At 42.5% G+C, this 27,885-nt stretch overlaps 1 protein-coding gene and 1 long non-coding RNA gene across 2 annotated transcripts; one reads left to right on the top strand and one right to left on the bottom strand.

Moving 5' to 3' along the window:
• The first annotated feature begins 207 nt into the window (after positions 1–207).
• GATD1 (glutamine amidotransferase class 1 domain containing 1) lies at positions 208–10,167 on the top strand. The gene is made up of 8 exons (XM_026110700.2): positions 208–375; positions 1,355–1,431; positions 1,805–1,910; positions 2,393–2,500; positions 3,185–3,279; positions 5,613–5,706; positions 7,654–7,765; positions 8,220–10,167. The coding sequence occupies exons 1-8, from the start codon at positions 273–275 to the stop codon at positions 8,221–8,223; spliced, it is 699 nt and encodes a 232-aa protein (XP_025966485.2). The 5' UTR covers positions 208–272; the 3' UTR covers positions 8,224–10,167.
• A 9,487-nt stretch (positions 10,168–19,654) lies between these two features.
• Positions 19,655–21,430, bottom strand: LOC135328559 (uncharacterized). Its single transcript, XR_010389567.1, has 3 exons — positions 21,239–21,430; positions 20,645–20,786; positions 19,655–19,902 (listed from the first exon to the last, which is right to left on the bottom strand). It is a non-coding gene; the product is annotated as an uncharacterized LOC135328559 (long non-coding RNA).
• Between the last annotated feature and the right edge of the window lie 6,455 nt (positions 21,431–27,885).

Here is a 27,885-nt window from a genome sequence, read left to right as displayed (position 1 = left end):
GTGCGCGTACGAGGCAGGGATCCGAGGACAGGACTATCATGCTCGTCCACGGGCAGGTGAATTCACGCTCCCGTTCACCGAGGCGGGTGAACAGGCAACGCGACGCCCTCACACCCCCACGAAACCCCAGACGCTCCTAGCGGGCCCGCGGCTGCCGCTCCGCCCCTCCCCCCCCCCGCCCCCTCAGGCGCTGCGCACTTCGCCCAACGGCCGCCCGCCCAACGGCGCGCGCATGCGCAGCGCGGCGGTGCGGCGTGAGGCGGCGGGGCCGCATGAGGAGACAGCCGCCGCCGTCGGGCCCTGCCGCTCCCGGCGCCATGTCGGACCGGCTCGGCAAGCCCACCTGCCTCATCGTCGCCAGCGCCGCCGCCGCGGGTGAGACGCTCCCGGCAGGCACCCCCGTCCCGCCGGGCCCCGTTTGTCCCTTCAATACGGTGCGCTCCGGCCCGGCAGTGTGTGCTGCCTCCGGCCTGCGGCGTCCTTCAGGCCTTTGCCCCCACCCCAGGCATGCCCAGCTGTGCTGTGTGCACCCCCCGGCATGCACCCCCAGCTGTGCACGCCCCTGGGCACGTAGACGGTGCTGTGCCCGCGCCCCCGTGCGTGCGCTGCTGCAAAAGCGTGCCGAGCGTTTCCCGTGCACGGCTGTGTCCGGCCTGTGCCCCCCTGCGTGCACAGCTGTGCTGAGTTCACGCCTTCTGCGTCCTCAGCCATGCCATGCACTGGCATCCCCTTCTTACCTTGCGTGCACAGTCCTGCCGTGCATGTACGTACACCCCAGCATACACAGCCATGCAGTGTGTCTGTAAACCTGCATCTTAGCAGCATGTGGATGAGAGTCCCCGCGTGTGCCGCTGAGCTGTGCAGATGTGTACCTGCTCTCTGCACACGCTTGCTGCCCCTGCACGTGCACCTGTGTTGTGCATGCATGAAAACCAAGCTCATACATGCGCTACTGTGATGTGCACAGGCATGCACACATGCTTGTGTGTCCCTGTATGCACAGTAGTGCTATGTGAATACATGCCTGCATGCTGTCTTGCACCTCGTACATATACCTGGTTTTGAGCTGTGCTACGCTCACAGGTATACCTGGAAGAGCTGCCTTTTTTCCCCTCTTTCCTTCCAGTCACCTCCAGCCCAGACAAACAATATCTTCGTCATGTATCTCTCAATACACAGTGATAATGAGGGCCAGTGTATTTATTAAATTTAAAAGTAACCCTCTGAAATTCTTGGGAGTTTTTAAGATGAGCAAAAAAACAAGTTTGTGTACCTTGCAAGGTAAAATGTACCAGTATGATTTGGTTTAAAATGTAATGATTCTTTCCTTAAATTGTTGGACTCTGTTTTGCAGGGGTGTCAGCCCAGTCCTTCCTTCATTGCTTTACACTGACTAGCTCTGCTTTTAATCTGCAAGTTGCTACTCCTGGGGTAAGTAAAAATGGGAGGTTACTGTGATTTAGTGTGAAACCAGTTGATCAGAGAAGTAGCATACTAACTATTTTTGAGAGATGTTTTATTATCTTTACTGATTAAGTTACTCATTTTTTTAAACTTCCGTTTTCTTAATATTGACCTGAAGACATGAAGAGGTGCTTCTTGTCGTTCTGAACTTCACTGTCCAATATCTGTTTTCCACAGAGTGAAGAGATGAATCTTAAAGAACCTCTTCAGTAGAAAAATTGGGAAACTTCACTACTTTGATAGCTAAAGTCTCACAAAATCTTACATGCTTATCCTTCCAGAAACAAAACAGAAGTCTCTAGCGATACTAACCACAGTCTTTGAAACATGTTTCTACCAGGGGAAATCAATTGATTTTGTGGATGTGAATGAAAGCAACATGCGTTGGATACAGGACTTCCGTATGAAATCGTATGCAAGCCCTGCCAAACTGGAATCAATTGATGGTAAGAGTCCTTGCAATTGGCCCGTGTGTCATCTCCATTTATCAGGAAAACAGATGCTTCTTAATGTTAGGTTTTTAGGGAAGTAGGATGCAGGAAAGAAATAAAACTTGCATTTTAAGACAAAGCCCTGACAACTACAGTTGCTATTTTTTTAAATTTATCATTGAATGGTAATTGTATAGTGTATTACATGGTGTTAATTTTGGAAATGCATAAACATTTTCCTAAAGTAGAAGCCAGCAAACACAACAGTTTTAAGCTTTGTCTAGATTAGACTCTCTCATTGGAAATGTGTGTTCTGCATCTTATAACTCTTTTCCCCACATAGATCTGGTAGTTTCTTTAGTTCATTAAGTTTATGTAGTATTTGACTGAACTATGTGGTATTGTCTTAATTCTGTCAAATCTGAAATGGAATTATGATTAGGCTCATTTTGCTTGTTATTTGTATGACAATTTGTTTATCCTTTTTTCCTTACTAGGTGCTAGATATCACGCATTGTTGATTCCTAACTGTCCTGGGGCTATGACTGACCTTGCAAACAGTGGATACCTAGCTAGGATATTGCAGCACTTCAGCACTGAGAACAGTAGGTGAACTTCATTAGATATCCGTGTTGAATAAAATAGTCCATACTACATCACTGTTCATGCAAGACTGTTACCTTGCAGTAGCTGCTTTTAGGCATCATCACAGAGGTCTCAAAGATTTAAAATTGTTTACGTAATTGAAGAATGTTGCAGCATGCAGAAATGGAAACAGCTTCTTTGGATAAATGTGTGCTCTCTTTAAAAAAAAAAAAAAAAAAAGAAAGTATCCTCTTTCGGTGAATGTATAGGAATAATATCAGTAGCTTTTGAGTATATTTGTAAGAAGAGAGTTAGTTCTCTGCCTTACAGTGATACAGGAGTTACTCTCTTCAGGTCAGATAGAAATTGAATTTCAGATGCAGATACAGAATGTTCCAGAATCCTCACTGAAGTCCTGACTGATTAAGATTTGTATGCAGTTATCATTTGAGCATGTGTATTTCCCTTGGGCTAAATGGGACTGTCTCTGGCCTTAAAGCCAACTACCAGTAACTCTTTGCAACACTGGGGAAATTCTTATGTGGTGTGCAGAAAATAACACTACACCTTAAGAGTGTGTAAACAGTATGGTATAATTTTATTTCAGATATGCAATGCAATGTGACATGAAGAATCTTGTTTTGGCTATTTAAAGATACCGTTTCTGAAATACACTTTATTTATTTATTTATTTATTTTAATAGAACCTATCTGTGCAGTGGGACATGGAGTTGCAGCTTTGTGTTGTGCCACCAATGAGGATAAATCCTGGGTGTTTCAGGAATACAGCCTGACAGGGGTAGGTAACTTTTGCTGTTTCAAGACTTTTTTTGCTCTAATGAGACTTTTTCTGTACAGAGGGCTGCGACTTGAGGTGATGCTGCCCAGTGTTTCTGATCTTATCCTAGAATTGCCTTCAACTATAAATCATTAGTTTGGTACGCTAGACTTGCCTTTAAGGGAGGGAGAATTGTCCTTCACAGGGGGCCCAACAATGTATGTATAAAGGGATTATCTCACTACATACATTCAAACTGTTGTTTGGAGAGTGTTCTTCTCATTGTTTCTTAAACTCTAAATAGATTCCATAGAATGCCTGAACTGACTGCCAGAGCTCTTTGGATTCATAGTTGCAGGCTTTTAAGAGTTACCTTGTTGAGTTTCATGAATGCTGGAGGTAACTGTTATTTCTCAAAGTTCTTTTTGCTTTTAAAATATAGAGAAAGTTTCAGGGAAAAAACTATTTGTACAAACTGGCTTCTAATTCAAAATGTGGGTAGATACTGTTGATGTTTTGTTAATAGTACTGGCTTGTCTCTGACCTCACAAATACTGCATTTATATAGGACCTATACCTATTCACCAAGGTAGTGCAGACTTACATAGTACAACTTTTAGATTTGAGAATTGACACACAAAGTTAGGAAATGAAGTTTGTGGCACTCTCAAAAGCTATCAAAGAGAGTCCTGGTGTGCTTATATTTGGTATTGCAATCTACGATAAAATTTTTGTAATAAGATGCATAATATGGCCTAGTTATAGTTGCTGTGGAAACCATAAAATTCATGTTCGTTCTCTGCATGTGAAATCTAAACTATTATATTGAAAGTACTCACTAATTTTTCTCTCTTCATGAAAGTGCAGACCTGGTTAGCTGTTGGACTTTGAAATGCACATTTGAATGCAAATGCTGTGTCACACACAGAGTCTAAATAAGAGTGCTATTTACTGGGGATTGAATCTGAAAGACAGCTTACATGAAGTTAATCACATAGGCGCTGTTCAGGGTCCAGACCTGCATTCTCTACCTAGTTCAGTTACTGGTCTATACCTTGCTCATCTGTGAGTGCAGATGCACAATATTCTTTTATACTCTGTTGTGAATAGTTTATCCACAGAGTAGCTCAGTGAAAACGATCTACTTCTACTAGAAATGTTGGCTAGAGGTGCTGCTACATGGGTAAAAACCTGCAGTTCATTCATGGCTTGAAGATAAAAAAACAGTGCTTCAATATAGGCTTTTATTTAAGAGTGATCATGTTTTGGATTTGAGGACTATGAACATCTGAATACCAGCACCTTTAGACCGTGATAAATTGCAGGTCAAGCTGTGTGCTACCGGAAAGGAGGCTTCCCTTACATTTACATTAAAGTCTTAAGTTATTTCTGGGGTCACAATGTGAGCGTTTTTAGTATACGCACTTGACTTTGCTGGGATACTTTCTCTTTAGTCACACAATGGAGCACTTTCAAAATATATAATAGGGCTATATTTTTAATTGTTTCTATTTTAAAATAGTCCATCTGGTTAGGTGAGCAAATACAACAGTGAGAATATCCAGTTGCAGTAACACCTTACTGGGGCACTGATCTTGAGATAGAAATTGAATGCCTCTTGATATCTAGATTTAGTGTACCCCACCAGACTCACTGTGGTGTGTGTTTTATTACAGCTAAGCAGTGAAGTGCTTTAAGTTCTTTGTCAAAACTAAGCTATAATTCTGTCTGCTCTGTGGGTACAAGATGTTGTTTCCTCTCTCTATAATGGTAATTACACTGGATTTAATTCGGATGGCAGCCAGTAGCTTTATATTCCCTTACACTTTGTAGTGCAGAAAGCATATTTTAAAACATCTCGAAAACTAGTCATTTGGAAATTTAATTAAGTGGAACTATAAATAGAATTGCAAGGCATGATGTTGTGTTAATCCCTGGAAAGCTTTGTAGTTCAGGGAAAAGAGAATCATAGACGTGACATCCATTAGGAATGTTGCTTAGTCATCCTCATTAAATAGGAAATGTTTGAATGTTGATAATATAAAATGCAGATATTCTTTGCGGTCCGAATTCAGGAGCGCTTCCTTGAGTTGATATTCCAAAATACACTTGGTATCATTCTTTCTCTGTCTCTTTATTTGGCTCACATAAGAATTTTCAGTTTACTCCTTACAGGTATGCGTAGAAGCTGTCTATGGTCACTTAGTTTTATGTTTTGTTTCTGTTTCATTTTCTGTATACAGTTGAGAGAATGATGGTGGGTATAGAAAAATAAATTGTGGAGGGAAGTCTTTTTTGGTTTTGGGTATTTTTTGTAAAAAGCAAAACATTTATTTTCTTTCATTCTTTTTCAGCCCTCTGTGTATGAACTAATAAGGCAGCCTAATTTTGCCAGTTTGTCCATTATTGTGGAGGATTTTGTGAAAGATTCTGGAGCTACATTTAGCGGTATGTCACGGTCTCGTTGTCTTTGTGGCTGAGTGCTGAAGATGAATGTCATTTTTACACAGGTGAACAGGATTCTGACAGGATATCTCTTGTCTTGCATTCTCATTTCACGGGTGTAAACAGATAGCCTAGCAGGTTAACAAAGATTAGTGTTTTAAGAATGAGTGCCATGAAATACCGTATGTGCAGAAGCAGGGCAATACACTACTCTGTGGTTGTCCATGAACTCTTTTACCCTGTAGTAAACATGAGGTAGCGTATCCTGCAGTGAAGGAAGAACATGTGCAGGAGTTACCATGGATCTGCTGATTCACAGTGACATGTTACTGCCTCCATACCTGCAGGGAAGTACACGTGTATATGTAGGTGGTGTGCTGCAGTTGGTCCCTTGCCCCATAGCAGGGAGCGTGAGTTGTGCCGAGAGAAGTTAACTTTCAGATTTGGGAATTGTTTTTTATTCAGATAAATGTGGTTTATCATTTAAATTTGGAGGGAGTATGCTGAATGGTTGTGGTTGCTTCAATTAATTGCCTAATAGCTGTGAATAAAATACTTCTGTGATAAATCTGGTTTTGTTGTGTTTTTTTTTTTTTTAATCAAGCACTATATATACATTATTAGTAGTCACAAATGTTAATGGTTTGACTGTCAAACTGTAAAACCTCAACTTCTATGTTGTGTGAGAAACTAAATCCATTAAAATACAGAAATGTCATTTTTTGATGCTAGATTATTTCTGGAGGCTCAGGGAAAAGTATCATTTTCCTGTACATGCTGCTTTCTTGCAATACTGAAGAGCTACAGGGAGAATTAAATAATATACTGTAAATGACTCTATTTTTCAGTTATGATTGTCTTTCAGTCTCTTATTTTGTTAGGAAAATTTTTTAGATTGCGTGCTTAAAGAGAGTAATGAGGTGCCCATGGTATTTAAGTCATTAATCCTTTGTTTAACAGACTAGTGCCAAACAATAAGCTGATACTGTTTGAAATGGCTAGAATAGAAATCATACACATGGAATAGACAGGAAACAGAACCAGGCTCCTAAGGCCATGCAGATGTTTTCTGTAACGACAAAAGAAATGCCACTGTCTTATCGAAGTGCTGTATATTCTTTGTTTTATACTCTTCCATCCCTGTGCTATCAGCGTATTTAAATGGCAGTGTGTTTAAATGGCATCTTTGTGCTTTTTGAGTGAGCTACTGCCACCTCCTTCTGCATAATTGTTTCAGTGGTGACAGTTTAAAAGCTAATGTCATACTCACTTGCCTAGTGGTAGTTGTTATGTCATATATTTTGGCTGAAGTGGTACTGAGCAGATAAAGCAAGAGGAGGAGAAGCATGTGTGAAGGCCCTGATCCTATATTTAGATGGTTGGTAAGGAGTTGGGAGAGGGGGAGAAAAATGTGAGTTTGTCATTACTGGCAAAATAATGTTTCTATCTGGAATTAAAAATACTAGGTGGAGTACTGAACTATTGCTGGCAGGTATTAACATGTCAGGGTATTATAACTGGCCAAAAAATAAGTAACTTTCTGCAGGCTCTTTGTAGCAGGGTGGTTACAATGTTGATGTCTTACATAAGGAGAGTTTATACTGTATTGCAGGGTGATTAAACTTATAGGAATATAGTTCGGAGAGGTTTTTTTAGGAAAATCTCTTGAAATACACACTTCGTCCATTTGGCATCAACTGAATTAAGGGACCAGTCCTGCTGTCCTTCTAGAGAAGGACTTCATAGTGAAATTGTTTCAGGATTAGGGACTTGACATTGTCCCTGTCTGTTGGGGTTCTAGATCAGCATGTCAGTCACCCATCAGATACGTTTGTTTTAAGTAGTTATCTTATGTATTAGAGTTTCATCAGAGACCTGATACTGAAACTGTGAAGTAGTGTCCACTCACACAATATTTGTTGTTTTTTGTTCTTTTTCCCCTGTGTTTAGCCAGCAAGCCGGATGCTGTGCATGTCGTGCTGGACAGGCACCTGGTGACAGGACAGAATGAGAATTCCACTGTTCTGTCAGTCCAAAACCTTATTCTTCTTTGCAATAGCAGGTGAGGCTATAGGGGAGTAAGTACTTAGAATAGATACGGTCGCTAAGCATTTTTCAGCTTTAGGAATATTGTCCCCCAAAAGAAAGTTTTTCCTAGTTTAGCTGCTAAAGCACACGTCATCTTTGTTTGATGCGGCTATTCAGTCTGTTAAGCCTTTTGGTAAAAAGCATTTGTGATTGTCTAGAAGAAGCGGGGGTTGGAAATGCACAGCTATTTATTAAGGCTGTTGAATTAAAATGTAGAACAGGCTTCACTACAAGTTTCTGTTAAGAGAAGCATCTCTTCTGTATAATTCTTTGTGCTTTGGCAAGTTACCATTTCGTCAGCTACATGTTAGGATTCTGGGAATGACCAGGTTTCGTTTCTTTGGTAATGGCCTGGTGCTTTGATTGTCTTTCATTTTGTCAAATAGAAGAACAAACGTAAATAACCATAAAAATCTTCTTTTGTTTAGGTGAATGTGTTAAAAGTCCTTTCCTGGCTGTGGACTAACAGGTCGTGCCATGTTTGGATGTGTTTCATTCAGCAGGAAATGAAAGAGCAGGTCTCTTTGCAGCTAGGATGGATGAAGAGCCAGCAGGCTAAGGATTTTATGGTCTATTAACTGGATAGAAACATCTCTTTAAATTTCTGGCATGGCCTATGGAATGACTATGACAATGAAGTGGCAATGTCAGGTTTTGCATAAACAGAATGCATGAAAGTTGTGAATAAGAAAACTTTAAAGTACATAACACTTCAGATGTGATTATGAATCCATCTTGAATTTCTGTTACTACATTTTTTTCACTGCATCTCTCTCTACACCCTTAAAAAACCTTCAAGCTCTGTTTGTGAATCATTTGGAGTTTGCGGATCAAATATCAAAATCTACCCTTAATACTTCATTGACATGCAATTTGAGGTCTGTTCTTACCCACCTTTTGGTGAGTCACAGAGTTACCGTCCGACTCCATGTCTGTCTTGAACATTTGGATATGCTTGGAATATGATGGAAAATGCATAGTAAACTGTCTGAATAAAGCAGAACCAAGTGTTTGAAGGCAGTTCACTGTAGTGATGCTCTTGGCATAATGTTTTCTTCTTTGCCTGTTCACATTAATAGACTTCTGTTTAAAAAACAATATTATGTTTGCTCAGCTGATTTTAAATGGTCTTCTAATTGCTTATTTGTTCTGTTCTCTTGTGGTGCATATGTTACAATTTTTATTCTGTTTGATATGTTTGAAATATCTGTCTCTGACAAGTACATTGCCATTGTCTCTGGCTGGAATTTTATGGTGAAAAGTAAAAATGTAGGCAGTTAATGTGTATCAAATAGATCAACTGAGGAATCAATTTAAAATGAAATCTGATTGATTTTCTCTGTTTCTTTTTGAGCAGCAGATGTGACTTGAATTTGAACAGGGAAAGGGATTATCAGACCAAGAATATTTTCCTCTGTTGCAGGTGCAAACATATTAAGGCTATAGGAAAGTAGATGGATTAACAGTTTTCTTTCACTTTTGGAATTGAGAGCAACATTTCAGCAGTGCTCTGTAGGAAGAAGGACCTTTACGGTTGTGTAAATTTTTTTCTTGATAAGATAATCAGATGTTATGACCAGTCATGAGGTAGGGTAATTTTATGTCTTTTCTGTAGAGATTTGATATTTTATTACTTCTGTCTTTTCTCAAGAATTCAGTGTGAGTTTTAAATATAATCTGCTATGGGATTTTTTTTCTTACTGTTATATCTGGAGCCCTGCTTACAGAGTTTTGGCCTGACAGAGATACTAGTTTAAATCCTTGTTCCTGACAGCTCTTCTTAGGGACTTGTTAACCTCTGCATACGTTTCATCTGCATTTCTAGTGGGCTGTGGGGGGCTTAGAAGGGATAGAGTAAGTATCCAAGGCCCTGGAGGTGGATGCAACTTATGTGGCTCCTAAGGTAAGGGAGCTTTGCCATACCTGAATGAACTCCTGACTGCAGCTACAAAGCGCAGTCTCATTTCTGAAGTAGGAGTCTGAGAGACTACAAGTCTGCATTACCTTTCAAACTGTGTTTCCTTGTGATTTTGTGACAATCATTAGGCCATTTATTACGCATCTGAAAAAAGCCAATATTTGTGTCTACCATGTGGCCAGATTTCATTCCTTGGCTGTGAAGTTTTATCTAGGTCTCCTCAAGAAGCTGTCAGATGAACTTACAGTGCTAAGACAACCATAGGCTTTGATCTAAGTCCTTATTCTGCTACTTGCCCTTATTTTGTCCCAGCCAGTATCTGTTAGAACTGTTTTGTTTGTGATATAAGGAAGTTCACTGATGTACAAGGTACACCGCCTTTTGATTTTTTGCAACGCTTCCTTGTTCTTGCCATATAGGAGCAGATAAAGAGGAGCTGCTGTATTTTCATTCTTTCATATCAAGTGTCCGTTTTTATCTTATTAGTAATCTAAACAGTACCCAGTGTTGAAGCTGCTATTGCAAAACAGAGAGGAAGAATTGTATGATTTGTCAGAAAGTGGCTGGAGAGGTGATGTGTGCATGTGCATGTGTCTACAAATTTTAATGGGGGACTGTGGGGAGGGAAGGATGCTGGCTGTATGGCTGTGGTCTAGCTTCTAGTAACAAACCAAGCAAAGGACTTTAAGAAGACAACCCCTTCTCATGTAAATTGTGGACTAGCATTGTGTCGGCCTTAGAATTTACATTGACAAATTGCGAACAATTAGTGATGATAGTTCTTCTAAGTTCTCATACAGTATGAGTGATTTTAGCCAAGGATTGGGGAAAAAATGGTTCTAAATAACATCGAATTAAAGTAGAAAATATGTGAAGCTGTTCTGTGTCATGCCATATGCATTCAGGAAAGTCTTATTCCATTTTTCTGGGGTGGTAGGAGGGAGTATTATGTCACTGGATTAAAATGTGAAGGCACTAGTATCCATAATTTTTGCTTGCTGTTTTTTGACTTTTCTTTTCCATGTGCATACAGAGTTAATTCAACTTTATCAAGAATGATTATGGAGAGTTGGTGACCTTTCATGGTAACAGATTTCATGCAATTCTTAGATTATGAGAGAGCTTTCAACACAGCAGTAAGTCTCTTGACTCCATAAAAAAATTACACACTGGGCTACATCTATAACTCCTGTTTATTTTGAGGCTAGTTAAAAGCAGCAGAGTTGAAATACAGGCCTCCAAAAGGTAACAGCATATTTGGTTTTGAGTATTGTAGCATACTTCCCTGCTTTAGTTCCATGTTAATCATGTTCTACAAATGTAACACTTTGATTTTTTTTGCCTAGAATATATCTACCTCAGCTAAAATCATGAAGTGAGGTTACAGGAAAAAGTTATGGTTTTTGGATAAACCTCATATTTTTAAACTTCCTATGTGAAGAATTTGAGTCCCCCATTTTGTATCCTTTGTACCTTGTGTTCTGTGCTTTGATCCTTCTCAAACTGAGAAGCCAGCCTATAAAGTATCACATCTCATGCATCGAAGACATGATATTTATCCTGGGTTTCAGTTTTCTAGCAATTGATTAAAATTGCTCCATGCCTTAAAATGGTATGTATTCTCCTCCCTCTAATTGTGAGAATACAGTATGATAAAATCGTTCAGCAGTCCTACTTAAAATACTTTTCTTACCCAAGAATGTACAACAGGGCTGTGGCAAATAATGCCAAATGTTGTTGTTTTTTTTTCCTGGGCCACTAGTTTACATGGGAAATGTTGCTTCCTGTTACCTTGTAACTCTCAACCTTTGAGTGAAAAACCTATCCTTACCGGTTCCTTAGCTTGAGATATAATTATTGTTTCCTCTAATTCACCATTATTCATTCAAATCTTTAGCTTAAAGTTAATTTGAATTTAAAGGTCTATATTTATGATCCATTTGGTAGTACGGGTTAAAAATCATGTATAGCTGACTTGACCTAGTGAGAGATCAGCTAGAGAGAGTATCAGAATTCCTTACATCACACCAGCTCTTGACATACTTGTTTAGCACGTGTTCTGTGATGTGCTAGTCCTCCCTTTACCTAGCTCGCGTGAAGCAACTTGAGTGTAGCAACTCTTAATTTTGCAGTGAGAACAAACTTTTAGCAATGCTTGCAAATACATAATGTTTCACTGTCTTCTTTGTAATCAGTTGTTTATAGAGGATTCTGGCATTTAAATCACATGACAGGTCCTTTTGTCCCAAAGTCAGAAACTGCTGCTCAAACAAATTGAGAGCTTCAAATTCTGGAGATTTTAAACCCACACTGTTTGATTCAGCATCGTACTCTGGAGTGCTTGGTACTTCGGTCTTAGGGATGTTATGAGCAAGGCTTATTTCCTTCAAAATCCGTCCATTCTCTGCAAGGTGCTGATTTTTCTGGGAGTCGCACACAAACCAGGGGTGCCATCTTTCTGGCTGAGCTCATAGAGCACTATATGCAATCTGATTGTATTTCTTTGGCTGGAAGTATTGCAGTAACCTATGTACAACAGTCAGCTCCATGATTTCCAGGAATTTTCTGGGCATCAGTGGACAGAAGCTTGAAAGTGGATGGACAAGAGCATGGGACATATTACACCTTTCTCATTGGTTGAATAGAGCTTATAGAGCAAACTGTTTAAAGCAGCTACTGTTGTCTGCCCCTATAAAAATGATGTCTTCTATCTGCCTGTTCTCCCAGTAGAGATGGGTGCCTTACTCCAGAGCCAAAGCAGAAAAATACTGGGGAAAGGGTTGGAGTTGGGGGAAAAGGGTGTGTGTGGCAGAGATCCTAACTATAACTAGAGTTATCTGAATGTGGACAAGGGAGCATTCGGTTCCCTTGTTGCCTGGAAGAATGGAAAGTCTGATTTAGGGAAAAGGAGAAAGAGGGAGGGCATGCTGAGTCCTTGGCATGGGAAAGAGGTGCAGGCAGAAGGAAATGGGTTTGAAATACTGGGGGAGGGCCAGGAAGTAAGCAAGGGTCCCCTGGTGCATTCAGTGAGCTTAGGTTTCTGAAGTATGCAACTTGTCTGCTTTCCACACCTGTGTGAGAGTAAGAGTTGTAGTTCAACTTATGAATTATAAATGGACTTAACAAATGGGAACATACTCTAAGTTTTGCTCTGGTGTTCATGTGGGCAGCCTGCTGAAGTGTCTTCTAGAAGCATCAGAGCGCTTCCACAGTGTGCAGAGCAGAAACTTTTATGGGGTGAATTCAAAGAGAAAAGGGGCTTTCTCAGCTATTTTATCCCTAGGATGATCTTTGCAGCAGTTGCCTTATAGCTGTAGAGAAACATTCCTGTATTGAACCCCCACAAAGGATTTCTTCACCAGCAAGAAGACAACACAGATCACTGTGCATCCCAGCACTACACCCACCACCAAAGCTGTATAGTTGGTCCCTGCAGGGAAGAAAGGAAAGGTAAAGAATATCTAAGGAAATAGGAACCATCAGCAGCAGCTTTACACTTATGTTGTAAGGAGGGATGCTCAAAGCCATTTAAAAACAGAAACACAAAGTATTTGCAAGCTGATGCAACAGCTGGAGTGAGCCAAGACCTGCTTGTGGTTTGATCTGAATTTTGATACTTTCTAAATTTTAGCTGAATTTAAATTTTGGCTGTAAGAGTAACAAAAAGATAATATTTCAAATTTAACTAACTTAATCCTATTCACCCAGTAAATGTGAACAAGGGACATGAAAGGTGATGGGAAAGGGCTAAATCCCTAACAGTTTGGGCCTTCGTCATGAATCCTCTGCTACCAGATCTCTCCCATGGCTTAATAATGTAACTGCAGTCACTACAGGTAGCTTAAAAGCAGATTCTCAAAATTCAGAGAAGGTGACATGGAGAGACAGCTTGGGCAGACTTGTTTTTTCTGGCAAGAGGAAGCGTTGCTTCTTTGGCTTATGCTGAATGCTTAATAAAGCATTTGCTTATTTTAAGGGATTCCCTAGAAGCTGTTTGAACTCAGTCCTTGTTGATGTCTGCAACTAATGGTTGTGATATAGTCATAGTAGTGTTTGATGTGTTTGAAGGAATTTTTTTCCTAGAGCATCCAAAGTATAATCTTAAAAAACTGAACCTTCTGCCTTACTTCTTTCTCTTAGTTGCCATGTGATAAGTTCTGCCATTTGATTCTGTGCCTGAGTGCTTTTCTGTTTAACCTGACTTCTTTTCAGTTGCTGATAGAACAGCCTTTTCAGCTCTGTGAGTTACAGCTGTATTGTGGGTCTCTGTGAGTGTCTTTGTACAGGGACGTCCACTTTTCTAATCACTGTGGGCCGCTGTCAGCTTTGATGAGCTCCCTCATAGGCTGTTGCCATCACAGCAGTGATAATTAACAGCTTTAGTGAGTGCAATGTTGGGGCTTTGCTTGTGTGGTGCCCTAGACAATGGCAGCGAGCCAAATGGGGTAATTCCGGTAGGACAGATGAGGCCCGCTGGTCTTAAGGTAGGACCCCTGTAAAGAACTGGCTTGCTGCTGCAACTGACTGTCACACCAGTGTCCTAGGGAGCTTCACCCAGTGTATATGTATTCTCTATAGTGTTAGAGTTTTCTACAAGAAAGCATTTAATACTAGCCAGAGACAAAAGGAGCCTTTTGTCAAAGGCAGGCTTTTAATGAGTTTTGTAGGGCATCTCTGCTCAGGGCTCAGAGTGGGTTCTCTCAGGCCTTTGCAGGCCCATCTGGGATCTCTGTGTTGTCCCTTGGGATGTAGAAGACCATGTCAGAGGCTGACCTGTCATCTTGATAGGATTAGGCAGCTGGGAACACTGGAGTGCTACCTTCTCTGCAATGCCAATGCATGAAAATAAGTATCAAATTAAATGAAAGTGGTCCTAATTTTGTTTAAAACATTGAATGGTGCCTATTGGATACAGTCTGGCTTTGCTTAATGTAGTCTATAATAGCCTATGATGACTGTATTCGACATTCCTTATAAATGAGTTTCAAAGGACTAATTTAAAAGTATCAAATACTTGACCATCTCTTTTGGGGAAGTGGGACAGCTGTTTACCTTAGTGCCCAAACTTAATGCTTTGCAAGCTTTCATCTCCTGTTGTGTTCTAGAAGTTCCCATCCAGCACCCTTGTAGAGAGATCCCAAATTTCTTACCACTGGTGGGGTTCTTGGTGATCCGAAGGGGTCCTGTGCTGATCCGATACAGCTTTGTCTCCAAGATCTGCTTTGATGTTCTATGGCTGTGAGGGGACTGGCACCCAGGACAGAGATTGAACCTGCTTGGACTGCAGCACAGTTTCACATCACAGGTGACGAACACCTGGAAACAAGGATGATGGGTTTTATTTTCCGGCATCTTTTGTGTTTTTTCCTCCCTCTCTGCTTCCCCTATCAGTACCTTTGAAGGCTTTGGTGACACGACGTTCCCTGAGCTATATGCTGTTGATTTGCTAACTGTTGATCCCTGCTTTATATTCTTGAAATACATGATTTAGTGGTCAAAAGGAGACTATTAGCATGAAATGGAATTTGCTGTTTCATGTATGAATAAGAGTTTATATTAATCTTCGTGGAGTATATGATGGAGTTTCTTGGTTACACATCTAGCATGTCCCATAGGATAGGAAAACAAGGCCGCATGTGTTTCATGGAAGGGATGTGAGATCATCCAGGGTGCTCTTGGCTGCAAGGATGCATGTCTGTGGGAGCTCTCTTTCCATCCAGGAACTTTCTATGCATCCAGGGAGAAGTATGTGATGTATCTTTTCCTCTGCTCCAGTGGAAGATTAAATGGGAAGAATGCATGGAGGAGGCATGTCTGATACTTGGAAAATGTCTACATGAGGAAGAGGGGAGGAGAGCAGCCTTCATGTCCAGTTTGCTATATCTGTAGTTCTAAAAGGCCTCCCAAAGACAGTGTAGGTGATTGCCTAAGAACGCAGATTCAGTGGGATTAAAAAACAGGAGCAAGAAAGTACCTCAGGAATAGTGCTGGCTACAGAGGAGAGCCGGAAGCTGTACAACTTGTCTTTGGAGTCTTCTAAAATCACTTCTTTGGCTGCCTTTAAATTCAAGCAACTGAAAAGAGAAGGAGCGGGGTGGAGAAGTGATAGTAGACAACCTGCAGTCCCTAGGTGCAGTGATACCTGCAGTTAATTCCTCATCCTTCATATTTGCATAGACTTGGGCAACAGCTACTGGTACAGATTCAGGCCTATGTCTGCTGCTGTGCAGAGAGGATAATCATCTTTCAAGGATCCCTCATCTCTGGCTTTGTGTATCCCGCATATGCCACAAGGATTTGGTGGCTGTCTGTGAGCTACCAGAACTGTGAGTTGGTAACAGGAGCCCAGGCACGTAGTCACACTGTCAGTGCCCTGACATATCTTCAACCAAGACAATGAAGCTGCCTCGCTACCACTGAAGGGCAAGCAGCAAATAATTAGGTTAAGAACTCCCTTTTCCCTAAATGTTATTGTGGGAACTGCTGAAAGACCAACAGGTTCAAGATGACTCAGCCTTTCCTAGACAAGGTTGGATTTGAATGGGTGAATTGAAGGTGAACTGCTCTTACCGTTTTTGTATGATGAAGGTGGAAGCATTAACAGCATCCTTGTTGCCCAGCACTTGGCAGGACTGCACCACCAAGCGGGCACGGGCCAAGTCACTTTTGGCTGAGATGCTGATCAACACCTGGTCATTGACGCTGGCATTAAGGGAATCCCCTTGCTTTAGCCATGTCATCTCCTCTGTAGTCGGTTTGATGAACCTAATGTCAAAGCTGAAATTGCCAAAGCCTTTGTCATCTTGGCTCACAGAGGGGCAATAGTTGTTACTGTCGTCTTCCTGTCTGTATTTGCACGTCACTGGGATAGCCAGGGATTTTCTGAATGCACTTGGTGATGCTCTACTGTAGTGGCCAGTAATTTTGTTGGTGAAGATGAAGAAAGAGGGATTTTCCTGGAGAAAAGTGCAGGGGAAGAAGCAGCAGTGTAATGGTTTGTGCTTGGATGCTGACAGTTCAGACTAGGAAGGCTGTGTTCTACCTAGGGAGGAGGGAGCTCTGCTTAAGCAAAAAATTCTCCCATATATTTGGGGTATAAGAGGTAAAGGCTGATGAGGCAGGGTCAGTCTTAGGGATAAAGCACTATAGAAGACTTTGAAAATCTTTTATCCCCATGTCATGTGTGACACCACAGGTAAGTCAAATCCTCTGGAAGAACCTGTTTCCTAACAGGCTGTTAACTCAGGTGTCTGCATTAGGAACCTATTGCCTGTTCCTCAGCCCAGAGTACCTAAATTTGGTCTAGCTGGGCCCATAACAGGATTTATGCACTAGCAGCACCTCCTGTCTCTACTGGCTACACTGGGAGGCCACATGTCTCAGCCACACACCTGTAGTAAAGGCCCATAGTGAAATAGCATGAATACCCTGTTCTAGGCCTCTGTTGAAGGGGGACAGCCCTCCTGGGGGCTGCCTTTCCTGTTTACTGCGTGTTTGCTGTAGGGTTTGCCTTACACGCTCACACAGACTGTATGTATGTGGCACCAGACACAATCTGGGACTTAGCATGGGGATCTGTATGCTTTTGTAGCACAAGAAAGAAAAAGTTGATTTGCCTGTGTGTCTCCCTCTCCATGCTTTCTCCTCTCAGTGCCTGAAGGCCTGGCTAAAGACAGGATTTCAGTCTTGTAGCAATGCAATGGGTCTATCCGCTTGGACTATTGCTGGATTCCCCTGGGCAGCTACAGCCCTGGACATTTGCAGCCCACTGCAGCAACTTCGGGGCAATACCTTCCTTCTGGTGCCGCACCTCTCAAGAGGAATTTCCACCTGCACGTGCGTGCTATTGCTGTTTACTAGACACTCGGGGTTGCTCCTCTGAAGATCATCCTCCTGCATGTCTCCTATGCTCAGCCTGGGGACAGACAGCTGCATTCGGTCCTGGAGACAGAGTAGAGCTGCAAAAAGGAGGCATCAAACAAGGGGACAGATCTGAAAATGGATAATAGCTGTTACTGAGCAAGGAGAACAGGCAAAGCTGTCTGCTTTTTGTATGTGTTAACCAACCAAAATCCAAAAACCTGGCAGCAAAAGGTGGAGCAACTTGGATCATGCCTTTCTCTGCTCCATCATGCTCAGGCAGATGCAACTGGTTTCTCCTTCAGCATCAGCACTGCTTTAGTATAGTCACTTGGATTGTGCCAGTTTCTGCAACCTAAAGGCACGCTACTTTTTCTTCCTTAATGTTTGAATTTTTTCCCACTTCATTTATCTCAAAAGCCAATGGAAAGAGTTAAGGACTGACTACTGTCTAAGCCCTGAGACTATTAAATTTTTGCAGAGGTGTTCCTTGTTTAGAAGAAATGGAAACACTTCTCTGACATTTTTGATAGTATCTCTTTTTAAGGTGATCAGAAATAGGATAGTCTAATTCATCTCGATAGATAAGCTAGTGAAATTCTGCCTTGGGAGCAGACACTGAAAATAAATGAATTGACTCATGGTGTCCCATCTGTGTGCCCTAGTGGCTGTTTTCCCAACAGGTCCACTCTCGTGTACCTCTCTCCTTGCACCCTTGTTTCAAGAACACTTGAGTACATACACAAGAGTACTGAGAGCAATCAGCAGGAGCAGCAGCATGTCTCCCTCAGCTGACTGAGTCCTGGGATGCAAGAGGGAGCTGAAAGAGGGTGGAAAAGCTTTTTCCAAGCTTTCTGTGTTCACACAGAGCTGGCTGAGATTAAAGACCTGTGAACACAAGGGAAAGTTGATGCTTTGCATTTTTGCTCATCGGTTAGTTGCTGCTCTATGTATCCTGGAAAATGGAAAGGAAGACCTGCTCAGGGAGGTTGCAGCCTTCCCACAAGATGGTGGTACTGCTCTATACAGACTTTCCCATTCATTCTTATCCACCAGCAAACTCCATCTCCCAAGCCAAGTGCAAAAATGCTACTTTCCTCTTGTAAAAGTAAATTCCTGAAGAACAGCCTGCCACTTCTGCTTACCTTTGCCCTGTGGGTGGCCTGCAACTGAAAGAGAGGAAAAAATCTATGACACCACACAGTGTTAAAATAGTACAAAACGCATATTGACACAGGGTTGCATATTAAACTGCTGTGTACAGCAAGCTGTGCTCATGGCTTCCCAGTAACCTGTGGCCACAGGGTTTGCTGCCTAATGTGTCTTCCTTTCTTTTCTTAGGAGGATGAGGGCAGCCTAGTTAGCTGTGAATTCTTTCTTGTAATGAAAACCTCAGTCCTTTGTCATCTCTTCGTACCCCATACGCTACTGTTACCTTGCATGCTTTCCTTAATAATAATTATCCCAACTCAGCATACCTAGTAGTGTTATTAAACCCTCTTGCTCTCCCATGGTCCACATCTTGCAGTTTTTCTTTGTGTGAAGTCAAAGGTCAACCCTGAATTGTAGCCAGTTCTGTACAGGTTGTTCATTTCTAATCCTGAGAAACGAAGTGAAATGTAATTAGTTGTGATGCCACCTAAAGTGAGTTTGAGGAGTTCCTGCAATCTGCCTGCAGGGTTGCTCAGGTTTCTTGATCTCCTAGACCAAACACCAGCAATATGAACTGGAGAAACATATACCTGGGAATAAAGGGACAGAACTTCAAGCCTTGAGCTGCTAGGGTGCTGCAGAAACGAAGCTGAATTCCTAGCTCAGACCGATGTCCCTGTTCATTAGGACAACATAATGTCAGACTGGCTATCAGACTGCATCTGGGTGAAACAGACTGTGGCAAGACAAGAGTCCCTTCTGCTTTCTAGAAATTCTGCATTTCCCTAGGCGAAATTGTGTCTGGAGGGTGTTGTGATTGTGTGGACTTTACACAACAAATGGGAGACCCCTTTGCAGGTACTCACCCTGAATGATCCAAATGCATCTGAGCTCAGACTGTAACCTAGACCCCAGGGGTAAAGTAAGAATAAAGTTGTATAGGTCAGACTGTAGGCTTCTCTCCATTACACTGAAATCAAAATTGAGCAACAGAGCCCACGATGGCCTTTGACAGTCCTCACCCTGACAGCGTAGTGGCCACGAAACACACAGAAGCCTGGCCGGGCCTCCTGCTGTTGCTGTTTTCCCAGGTGATGTTCACAGATGCAGTGCTGGTACTCTCCTCAGTGAGCACCCATGTGTGCAACCCAGAGGGACCCAGGACCTGCACATCACTTATCCTGCAGAAGGTCAAGAAAATACAGTGTCAGATGGTGAGGATCAGGGAATGGTCATGTCAGAGCTAGATTCCTGCACAGACAGAAAAACAACCCTGCTGCTGGGACAGACTCATGAATTGCTTGCTATTTCTTTGCTTTCGGGGTAGCGGAGGGTCTCTGTGCATTTTTCTAGCAACAGAGAGGTTTGCTTTTCAGATACAAATGCTGGCCCATATGATTTCTGTATAGGCTTTCCAGGGCTTCCAGACTAATGTTACAAAGCCCAGGAGCCCTGGAGAGAGCAGCTAGAAAAGGTGGAGCATGACCCTGCCTGCGTTCCAGGAAGCAACAGTGATTGTAGTCACCTCAGCCCTGCTTGGGTCAGATACCAGTTCCCTGGGGTGGGAAATGCCATCAAACTAAACCTATTTGTTGCCACAAATGATGTGTTTGAAAGAGCAAAAGAGGCAGAGACCTAGCAGAAGGTTGCCAAACTGATGAAGGGTTAACAGCACGGCCAATGCACATATAATGCATATATAATGCACAATGCATATACAGTTAGCGGCTGTTAGGCCCATGGGTATTTGAGGAAAGACTCCTGTTGCCCTTGAAGACATTTGGTGCTGATTCTGCATTTTCTGATAGCTGTTTCAGGGTACATTGCAGCTCAGGGCCAGACATTGTGCAGGTGGTGAGAGGTGCACAATCAGTTCTGCCTGGGCTTAGTCTGAGCATCCTGCAAGGAGCTGGGTTCAGTCACCTTTCTCTTGTGTTGGCAGCTATCACTGTAAAGGAAACCTCTTCATATGGCAGGATGCTGATCCTTTCTCCGTTGTCTGGGGTTGGTCTGGGAAATGTAGGCCTTCTGATCCCAAAAGAACAGTCCTCCACTGGCTTTTCCACTGGAAAGAAGGGAAAAAGTGTTTTGTTAGGGCTGTTTCCTTTGCTCTGTTGAGATCTTCCTCAACAGATACTGGCCATGGTTGGAGGCAGGATACTATGCTAAATGGATCTACAATCTGACTGGTTTGATTGTTCTTACGAAAGAACATCAGATATATATATCTGTTAAGTTACATTGACGTCTGAGCTGTTGTACATAGCTATTAATGATCATAGCAAAGATATTTCTTTTTCAGCTATTCTAATCAGTAACTTTTCCAAGATTCTGTAGCTAATTTAGTAGAGGGTTGAATTTTTCTTTCCCCAAAGCCGTGGCAATACTTTCTTATACAAAAGCAGGCTGTGTGATTTTTTTTTTGCCTGTATGCACAGCTTTTTTCCTCTTGCTTAAAGACCTGAGATAGTCAAAATGTGTGACGTAGCAATTGCATGTCCTTGGGGACACAATTACCTGTTAAAGTGAACTGCAGAGGAACAGAGCTCAGAGCCTGGTTCCATTCTGCATTTGAAGCACTGTATGGATGGATCTCCTGCATCCAAGCCCCAGCTGTCAGGATCACTGTTTGCCTTGGGAAATCCTCAGCTGTCAGTTCCAAGGGGTAGGTCCCTTCCAAGCCCATACCATCATATGTTAGAGTGCATGCTTCCTGAACGAAAAAGAACCAAAAAGACAGATCTGAAGCACTGGCTTGGCCTCTAGACATCAGCTGGGAAATCATGAGGCAGGAACCTGCCCAAAGAGAGTAAGCTTTCATGATAACAGATGAAAAGGATTTTACTTGCCAGCTAAGGTATGCAACACAGAAAGCAAATAAATAATAATGCAATACAGATATAGCAAATTCATGAGCTGTATGAAAGTTGATTTATGCAATAATGATCTCATGAACACAGAATGAAAAGAGAAACAAAAGTTAAAATGAGAATACGTAGTGTTATTTGAAACAATATTTGGTGCCAATTCTAAGGAAAAGTATCTAGGAGGGCAGAACCCCATCCAATGTACCTAAGTTTCAAGAAGGGTTTGGGTGTCCTTGGGGAAAACCTCTGCGTGAACATTCGTTCAAGGAGAGAGAAACACAGTTGGGCTGCCAATTCTGCGTTCTATTATTTTATAATATAAAAGTAGTTAAATCCGTATAAAATGGTTGGGCAGAATCATATCATCGTAAGGTTAAAGTTATGTCCTGTGGCTTCTCAGAACTCAGTTGTTTCTTCTCACCTGTCGCCCTTGGAAAGGCTGCTTCACCTGGCTTGTCCCTCCAAAACTTTCTGTTCCTTTAACTTCCATATAGATTAAGTAAAGCTAAGCTGACCTGAGCTGCAATGAATTAATGGTTATTTGTATAGGTTTAAACTACTAATCATATTCTTACCCTATTCTAACAGTTATCATACACCACTTTCTATATTATCTTGTGCTAAATACTATATATGTCTGTTCAGACTGCATGATGGGTGTGAAACTGTGAGCTATGTGCTTTGGTTTTAACCCTCCAATGCCTCCAGGCAGGCAGCAGGCTGGAGCAGTGGTTTGTGGGGCTCAGCACCATTTGGTGGCAGGATGAGAGCGGGAGGCCCCAAGCCTGGTTAGCTCCAGCCGAGGGAAAGCCTAACATACAGCTGAAGTGCCGGGTGCCTGCAGTTAGACAACTCCTCAGTGTGAGGACTGCTTTTGTTATATGTTTTGGGTGCCAGGAGTGCTTACAGCAGAGCTCTTAGCTCTTTCCTCGTTAAGGAAATGAATAATAAAATGAACAATGCAAGGAATGAATAATAAAATGTGCCTTAGGGAGACCAGAGGTGAGCTTGTGATTCTCTTTCTTTTATTTTTTAAATTCATTTGCTGCGAATTGCAATTTTGTGCTGAACACACTTTCTGCAACTGAATATGACAAGCTTTTTAGCCAAGAAAAAAAAAAACCATTCAAATTGAATATTTCACATTTTCTCTTGGAAGTCCACCTAATATGTATTTTTAAAGGCTACAGAAAAAAACAGGAGACAAAATGTTTCACTTGACTCTGAATCAAAGGTATTTTGGTTTTTCACTTCCATTTGGCCTGCTTCTTGTGAATCCTAAATTTATTTCTTTCATGATTTGTACTTTTTTTGTGTGTGTATTTTATTTTCGATTTTTCAAGCAAATCAGAAATGAGGTACTTGCCAGCACTATTCTGGACTGCCAACCTAAACTAGGTCCAGATTATATGAAAAGTTTGTTTTCTCTTGGGGTTTTGGAGGGGTTGTTTTTTTTCATTTTAATTAAATGTTTTTTAATGGTATTTCTACCACTTGTTTCCCTGCCTGAGAATTACAATGAAAATAAAATTTAGATCACTCACTTAGCTTTGAATAGTCTGCTGCTGTTGGGGGCTGTATTATTTAAATAATACTTTTTATTTTAAAGAGTACTTTTCTCTTTCACTAGTGCATCTGCACTCTGATGTGGAGTCCCTCACATCAGGGACTCTGATGTGCACCAGGATCTTTGATGGGAGGCCGTACTTACATGCACAGAAACTTCCAGGATCCCACTGCTTAGGCAAGGCCCATGAGTATGGGAAAATACAGCTGTTTCCTCTTGCAGTATATGAATGAAGGATAGAAAAAAAGCCTGATACAGCAGCAGACTCTTGGGGTGTGTTTGTGTTCTCCCTATGATTGCAGGAGGTGTCCAGAAACTCAAAGAGAGATGCGGATTTGCCAGAGGGTGGTCTCCCCACGACCGCTTGCCCATGTGTTAGGGACATGCTGGCTGAGCCAGTCCCCACTCGAGACAGGGCTGGGCCTGCTCAGCCCAACCCTGAGAAGTTCCTGCTTCATTCAAAGCATGAGACTTCTCTCCATGGCCACCTCGGAGGACAAATTTCCATTTTAGGTGTATGTGCAGTTCCTAGCACTTTGGGGCTTTCTAAGTACACTCTAGCACTTAGACTAGAACTGCTTAGAGGAAAGGCACTGCCAAAGTTTGCTCCAGCAGGAAGGAAGGATCAGTTGCAGCCATCTATGCCTACTGTTCCCTTGGCTGTGGAAACCAAAGTGAAGCCCCTGTCGTGGGGAGGGCCTGGTGTTTGGGGTCAGGTGCTAAAGCAAGCCCACCTGTGGTAAAAGGAGCCTTGCTCACCGACCCCCCCCCCCCCCCTTAAGGGCTTGGGGAGGCTTGCTTTTGTGCCTGGGATGTATTACTGGCACTGGGTGAGTTTAAGGAAGTGCAAGGGCATTTTGAAATCAAGTTTTCAGTATGTTTATTAGGTCTTTGAAATTTTTTTGTTTCCCAAATTTATTTGCTCCTACTTGGAGAGTCTGAAGGGTATGTTTCAGTATTTCCAAGCTTGTTTCTATGTCTGTGATAGCTTAAAAACCTCTTTGGGGAAAACAGATATCTCCTACTCCCAAATTCTTCATCTGAGGAGGTCTGGGGAGCCACTAGAAGGAGTTCATAGGCTGAATCTGGAAGAACCCTAGGGGAGATGAATAAAGCTAAGGAAGAGGTATAGGGAGTAAGAGTGCTCTGCGTGGCTGGGTAAACAGATGCATATGCTGAAGTTTCATTTGGTTGCTGGGTTTCTTGCTCCATTTCAGAATGGTGTGGATTTTGTGATTTGGTCATGTATGGCAGTGACCTCAAAGTGTCTATCCTGCGCTGAAGAGAAATAGCCCTAGTGCTGGCTGGGGAAACTGCAGCTGCTACAAAAGCAGGTAAGGGCTCCTGTGAAAGTAAGCATCCAAAGCAGAGCCTGCTTCTCTCCTGCTCCCTCAGCTCTTGAGGGGAACCACATGTTTATAGGTGAGTGGAGTAGGGTCTGACTGTTACTGAGGCACCCCTTTCCTGCCTTGCCTTCCCCTGCTACTGCAAAATTTTACTGGCTCTTCAACAAAGTTTTGGGTGCCTCAAGGTCACCTTTGAACCCCACGTTGTTAATGACCCCAGCTGGCTCCATCCCGGTTACATGAGGTGACTGATCCCATGGCTCTGCTGGTGGTGTTTGGGTGCAGGCACTTGCCTCATTGAGGAGGAGGAAAGGGTATTTCCTGCAGAAAGCACAGCCAAGTTCCTCTCCAAGCATGTAGCGGCACCTCACTGTGTCCCCGTCTCGGTCCCAGGCACTCAAGTTGTATGTGGTCGGGCAGTTCTGGGGAACTCTATGAGGCAGGAACAAAAGCAGCAGTTAGAGGGGGGCTGACAGGCAGTCCTTTCTCTCTACAGAGTTTTTTGGGTTTTGTTTTTATGGTAAACCCTTCTTTTCTTGAATTCTGATACCTGTGATTTGTGTGTGTATATGGGGGGGAGGTTAGCCTACAGACTAAACAAACGTGGAGAAAGGATGTAGAAATCTTGAAGTGTTTTAAGAGTAGAGGATTAGAAAAAGAAAAATATATTTTAAAAAATTCTGTGTGTGTATATATATATATATGATTATTTTAAGTATTTTATTGCTTAAAAAAATTGCTCATGGTTTTCTAGTTCTCGTTTAATGTGTCTTAAGTGCATGTGAGGTTGTGTGCTGTTAAATATCTGCCTTTTCCACATACCCTCCCAAAAGTAGCATTACTTCTGTTGTGAAAGAAGCAATGGATATTTCCACAGTTAAACTGGGGAGAAACTTAGTAAAACTCATCAGAAATGGGTGAAAGAAGCAACTGTAAAATAATCAGAGCTGCCTATGGAAAATGCCACAGTTCCATTCTGTGGTTTAGCTTCCTGTTTTGCATGGGCTACTACTCTAGATGTTTCACATGCCATCTTTTAAAGTCACTGGCTAAACTCTGCTTTGTGGACTTGGGGACATCTAGCCACTGCGTGCTTCAAAAGATGTATATCCCAGTGCTGCTCTGCAAAAGCACCACTGCATGGTGCTAGCATGTCCCTGTGGCCAGTGGTGACAAGCACCCCCGGGTGGCTGTTGTGTTCTGCTTTTTTGGCCAAGCAAAGTTGTACTTAGCCAACTGTGCTATTTTCTGGCTGGCTGATGCCCATTTGCTTGGTCAAAGGAGCTACCTGAGTGCAGGCAGCAGCGGCATCTGCGGCGAGCAGTTTTCCAGTCCTGTGTCAGAGCGAGTGCCCAGTATGTAGGTCATTGCCATCTTAAATGGGATGCTGGTGGTGTTATCCTTCTGGGGAGAAAGTACCTCCTGGGACCAGCAGCAGCTGGAGAGCCTGAGGAAACACAAGAGAGGATACCCGAAGGGACCCGTGGTTGGCTGAACTAGTCTGAGAGATTCATCCAGTTTCTGCAGAACAGTCATGTGTTTTAACTCCAGGCTCTTGAGTCATGTACAAGGCCCACTGGACTAGAGGAAAAGCATAAAATCTATTTCCTTGGGGTCCCCCCTGCCTTATTTTTTGTGGTGGCAATCAAAATCTTACCTGTCACTGAACTGGAGATGTCTGCTCTTGATACTGCTGGATGCATGTTAATGAGGGTCCTATGACCTAACCTGAGTTACAAAGGATAAAAATAAATATAAACTGTTGTCCTGAGTAAAACTTTCAGGTGGGGGAAGGGGGAGCAATTATTACTGTTCTCTGTAACTGCCACTGTTAAGACCTTATTTGCAGTTTGAATTTGTCAAGCTCCAACTTCCAGCTATTTGACCTCATATGGATTTCTCCAGTGCTGATCTGTTTTCTTGCTTCTGCATGCCCTGCTTTGGTGGTGGGGCAACAATTTGGTGGTTCAGCAGAAATCACCCTCCCTGCTACAGAAGGGCAGCAGGGAGTAAACAAATAGCTTGCACTTGTGCTAAAAAGCTCTATATGTATTGGTGAGAGATCTCAAAGCTTGTTGCTTCATTGTGTGGCTGTGGTTTGTTTGTTAAAGAAGAAGGAAATGGGTGCTTTTGACAAATGGAAAGGTGATAATCAGGTTTTTAAATTTATTTCTCTCTCCATGTAGTGGGTGGTCTGAAGTCAGTGCTGTGCAGCATCCTGTCTCCAGCTTATCACAGCCCTTAATACAGTTCCTTGTATAGCTGATGTGCAGTGGATTTGTGAGAGTTCATAGTAGTTTCTCAAGCCATCCTCTCTTCCAGCTGCCAGGAAGTGCCAGGGGCTGTGTGCTATTAATTAACAGTCAATTTGATTTCAGGACTGTGAGAGGAAATATCTGTTTAGGGAAGGGACATTCTGTATGCCTTGCTGAGGCACCTTCTGGAATCAATTATTTGGAAGAGTCTGTGGATGATGCTGTCATCTTATCTGATTGTTTTAAATAATGATTGTGCTAATGAGAGCTGGCAGCTCTGGAGCTCCTTGTCTATACTGAAAAGTTTACAAAAGGATGTGTTACTGCTCCAGTACCCTCTCAGTGGTTTCACAACTATGCCTTGAATACCTGCTGGGCTACTGCCTGGCCTGAGTACCTGGACTTGGAGGTGAGCTCTTCTCCAGCCTGCATTTCCTGAGACTGATCACCGTTCTCCAGGAGCTTGGATTAGGCCTAAGGCTTCTGTATGTTAGAAACACCTTGTATTCAGTGAAAACAGGCCCATTTGCATGAGCTAGAGGCAGCCTTTTTCCTCAGGTCTGTTTTGGGTGATTGCAGGGGAGTTCAGCTTTCCTTTTACTCCTGCGTCATAGTGTTGCCCAGGAAAAGCAGGCCATAGTTGACTTTAATCCTCACTTTTCCATAAAAACACTCTGCTCTGGCTTCCCCTGAAGCAGATGTTAATGACAGTGACTTAAACCATACTTCAAACCTATGTGATGGGAAACATCAACACGTGAAGCGGAGCAGCCACAAAAAGCAGCTGAAATATAAACTGGTTCAAGAAATAGCCACTGAAGCAATGATAATGTATGCACCTTTGGACAGATACAGGGATGAGAACAAGTCTGCTGGAGGACCTGTGACACCTAACACATACCCTGTCATTGCTGTTCTCTGCAGAATTAAATGCAAATATCCCTGTAGGAAAGTAGTGTGATACTGATATTTATTGGATTGCTGTTACTCTGTTATTGCAAGACCTGTGGAAGTGAGCAACAGTTGAAACCTCAGAAGGTGCCTGTGGGGTTAGTGGAGGAACAGCACGTTCTGCCTCTTGTGAGGCCACAGGAATTTGCTGTGCTCTGAGAGTACCTGATACCTTGGT

Source organism: Dromaius novaehollandiae, chromosome 5 (assembly GCF_036370855.1).
Source record: "Dromaius novaehollandiae isolate bDroNov1 chromosome 5, bDroNov1.hap1, whole genome shotgun sequence".
In the NCBI taxonomy this organism is placed as follows: domain Eukaryota; kingdom Metazoa; phylum Chordata; class Aves; order Casuariiformes; family Dromaiidae; genus Dromaius; species Dromaius novaehollandiae.
This window is presented reverse-complemented; position numbering and strand designations above follow the sequence as displayed.

Excerpts from the sequence above, each read along its gene's own strand:
- GATD1 (XM_026110700.2), top strand. The coding sequence starts at position 273 with ATGAGGAGACAGCCGCCGCCGTCGGGCCCTGCCGCTCCCGGCGCCATG. Across the intron at positions 2,501-3,184 it reads GCACTTCAGCACTGAGAACA|AACCTATCTGTGCAGTGGGA; the intron begins GTAGGTGAACTT and ends TTATTTTAATAG. Across the intron at positions 5,707-7,653 it reads TTCTGGAGCTACATTTAGCG|CCAGCAAGCCGGATGCTGTG; the intron begins GTATGTCACGGT and ends CCCTGTGTTTAG.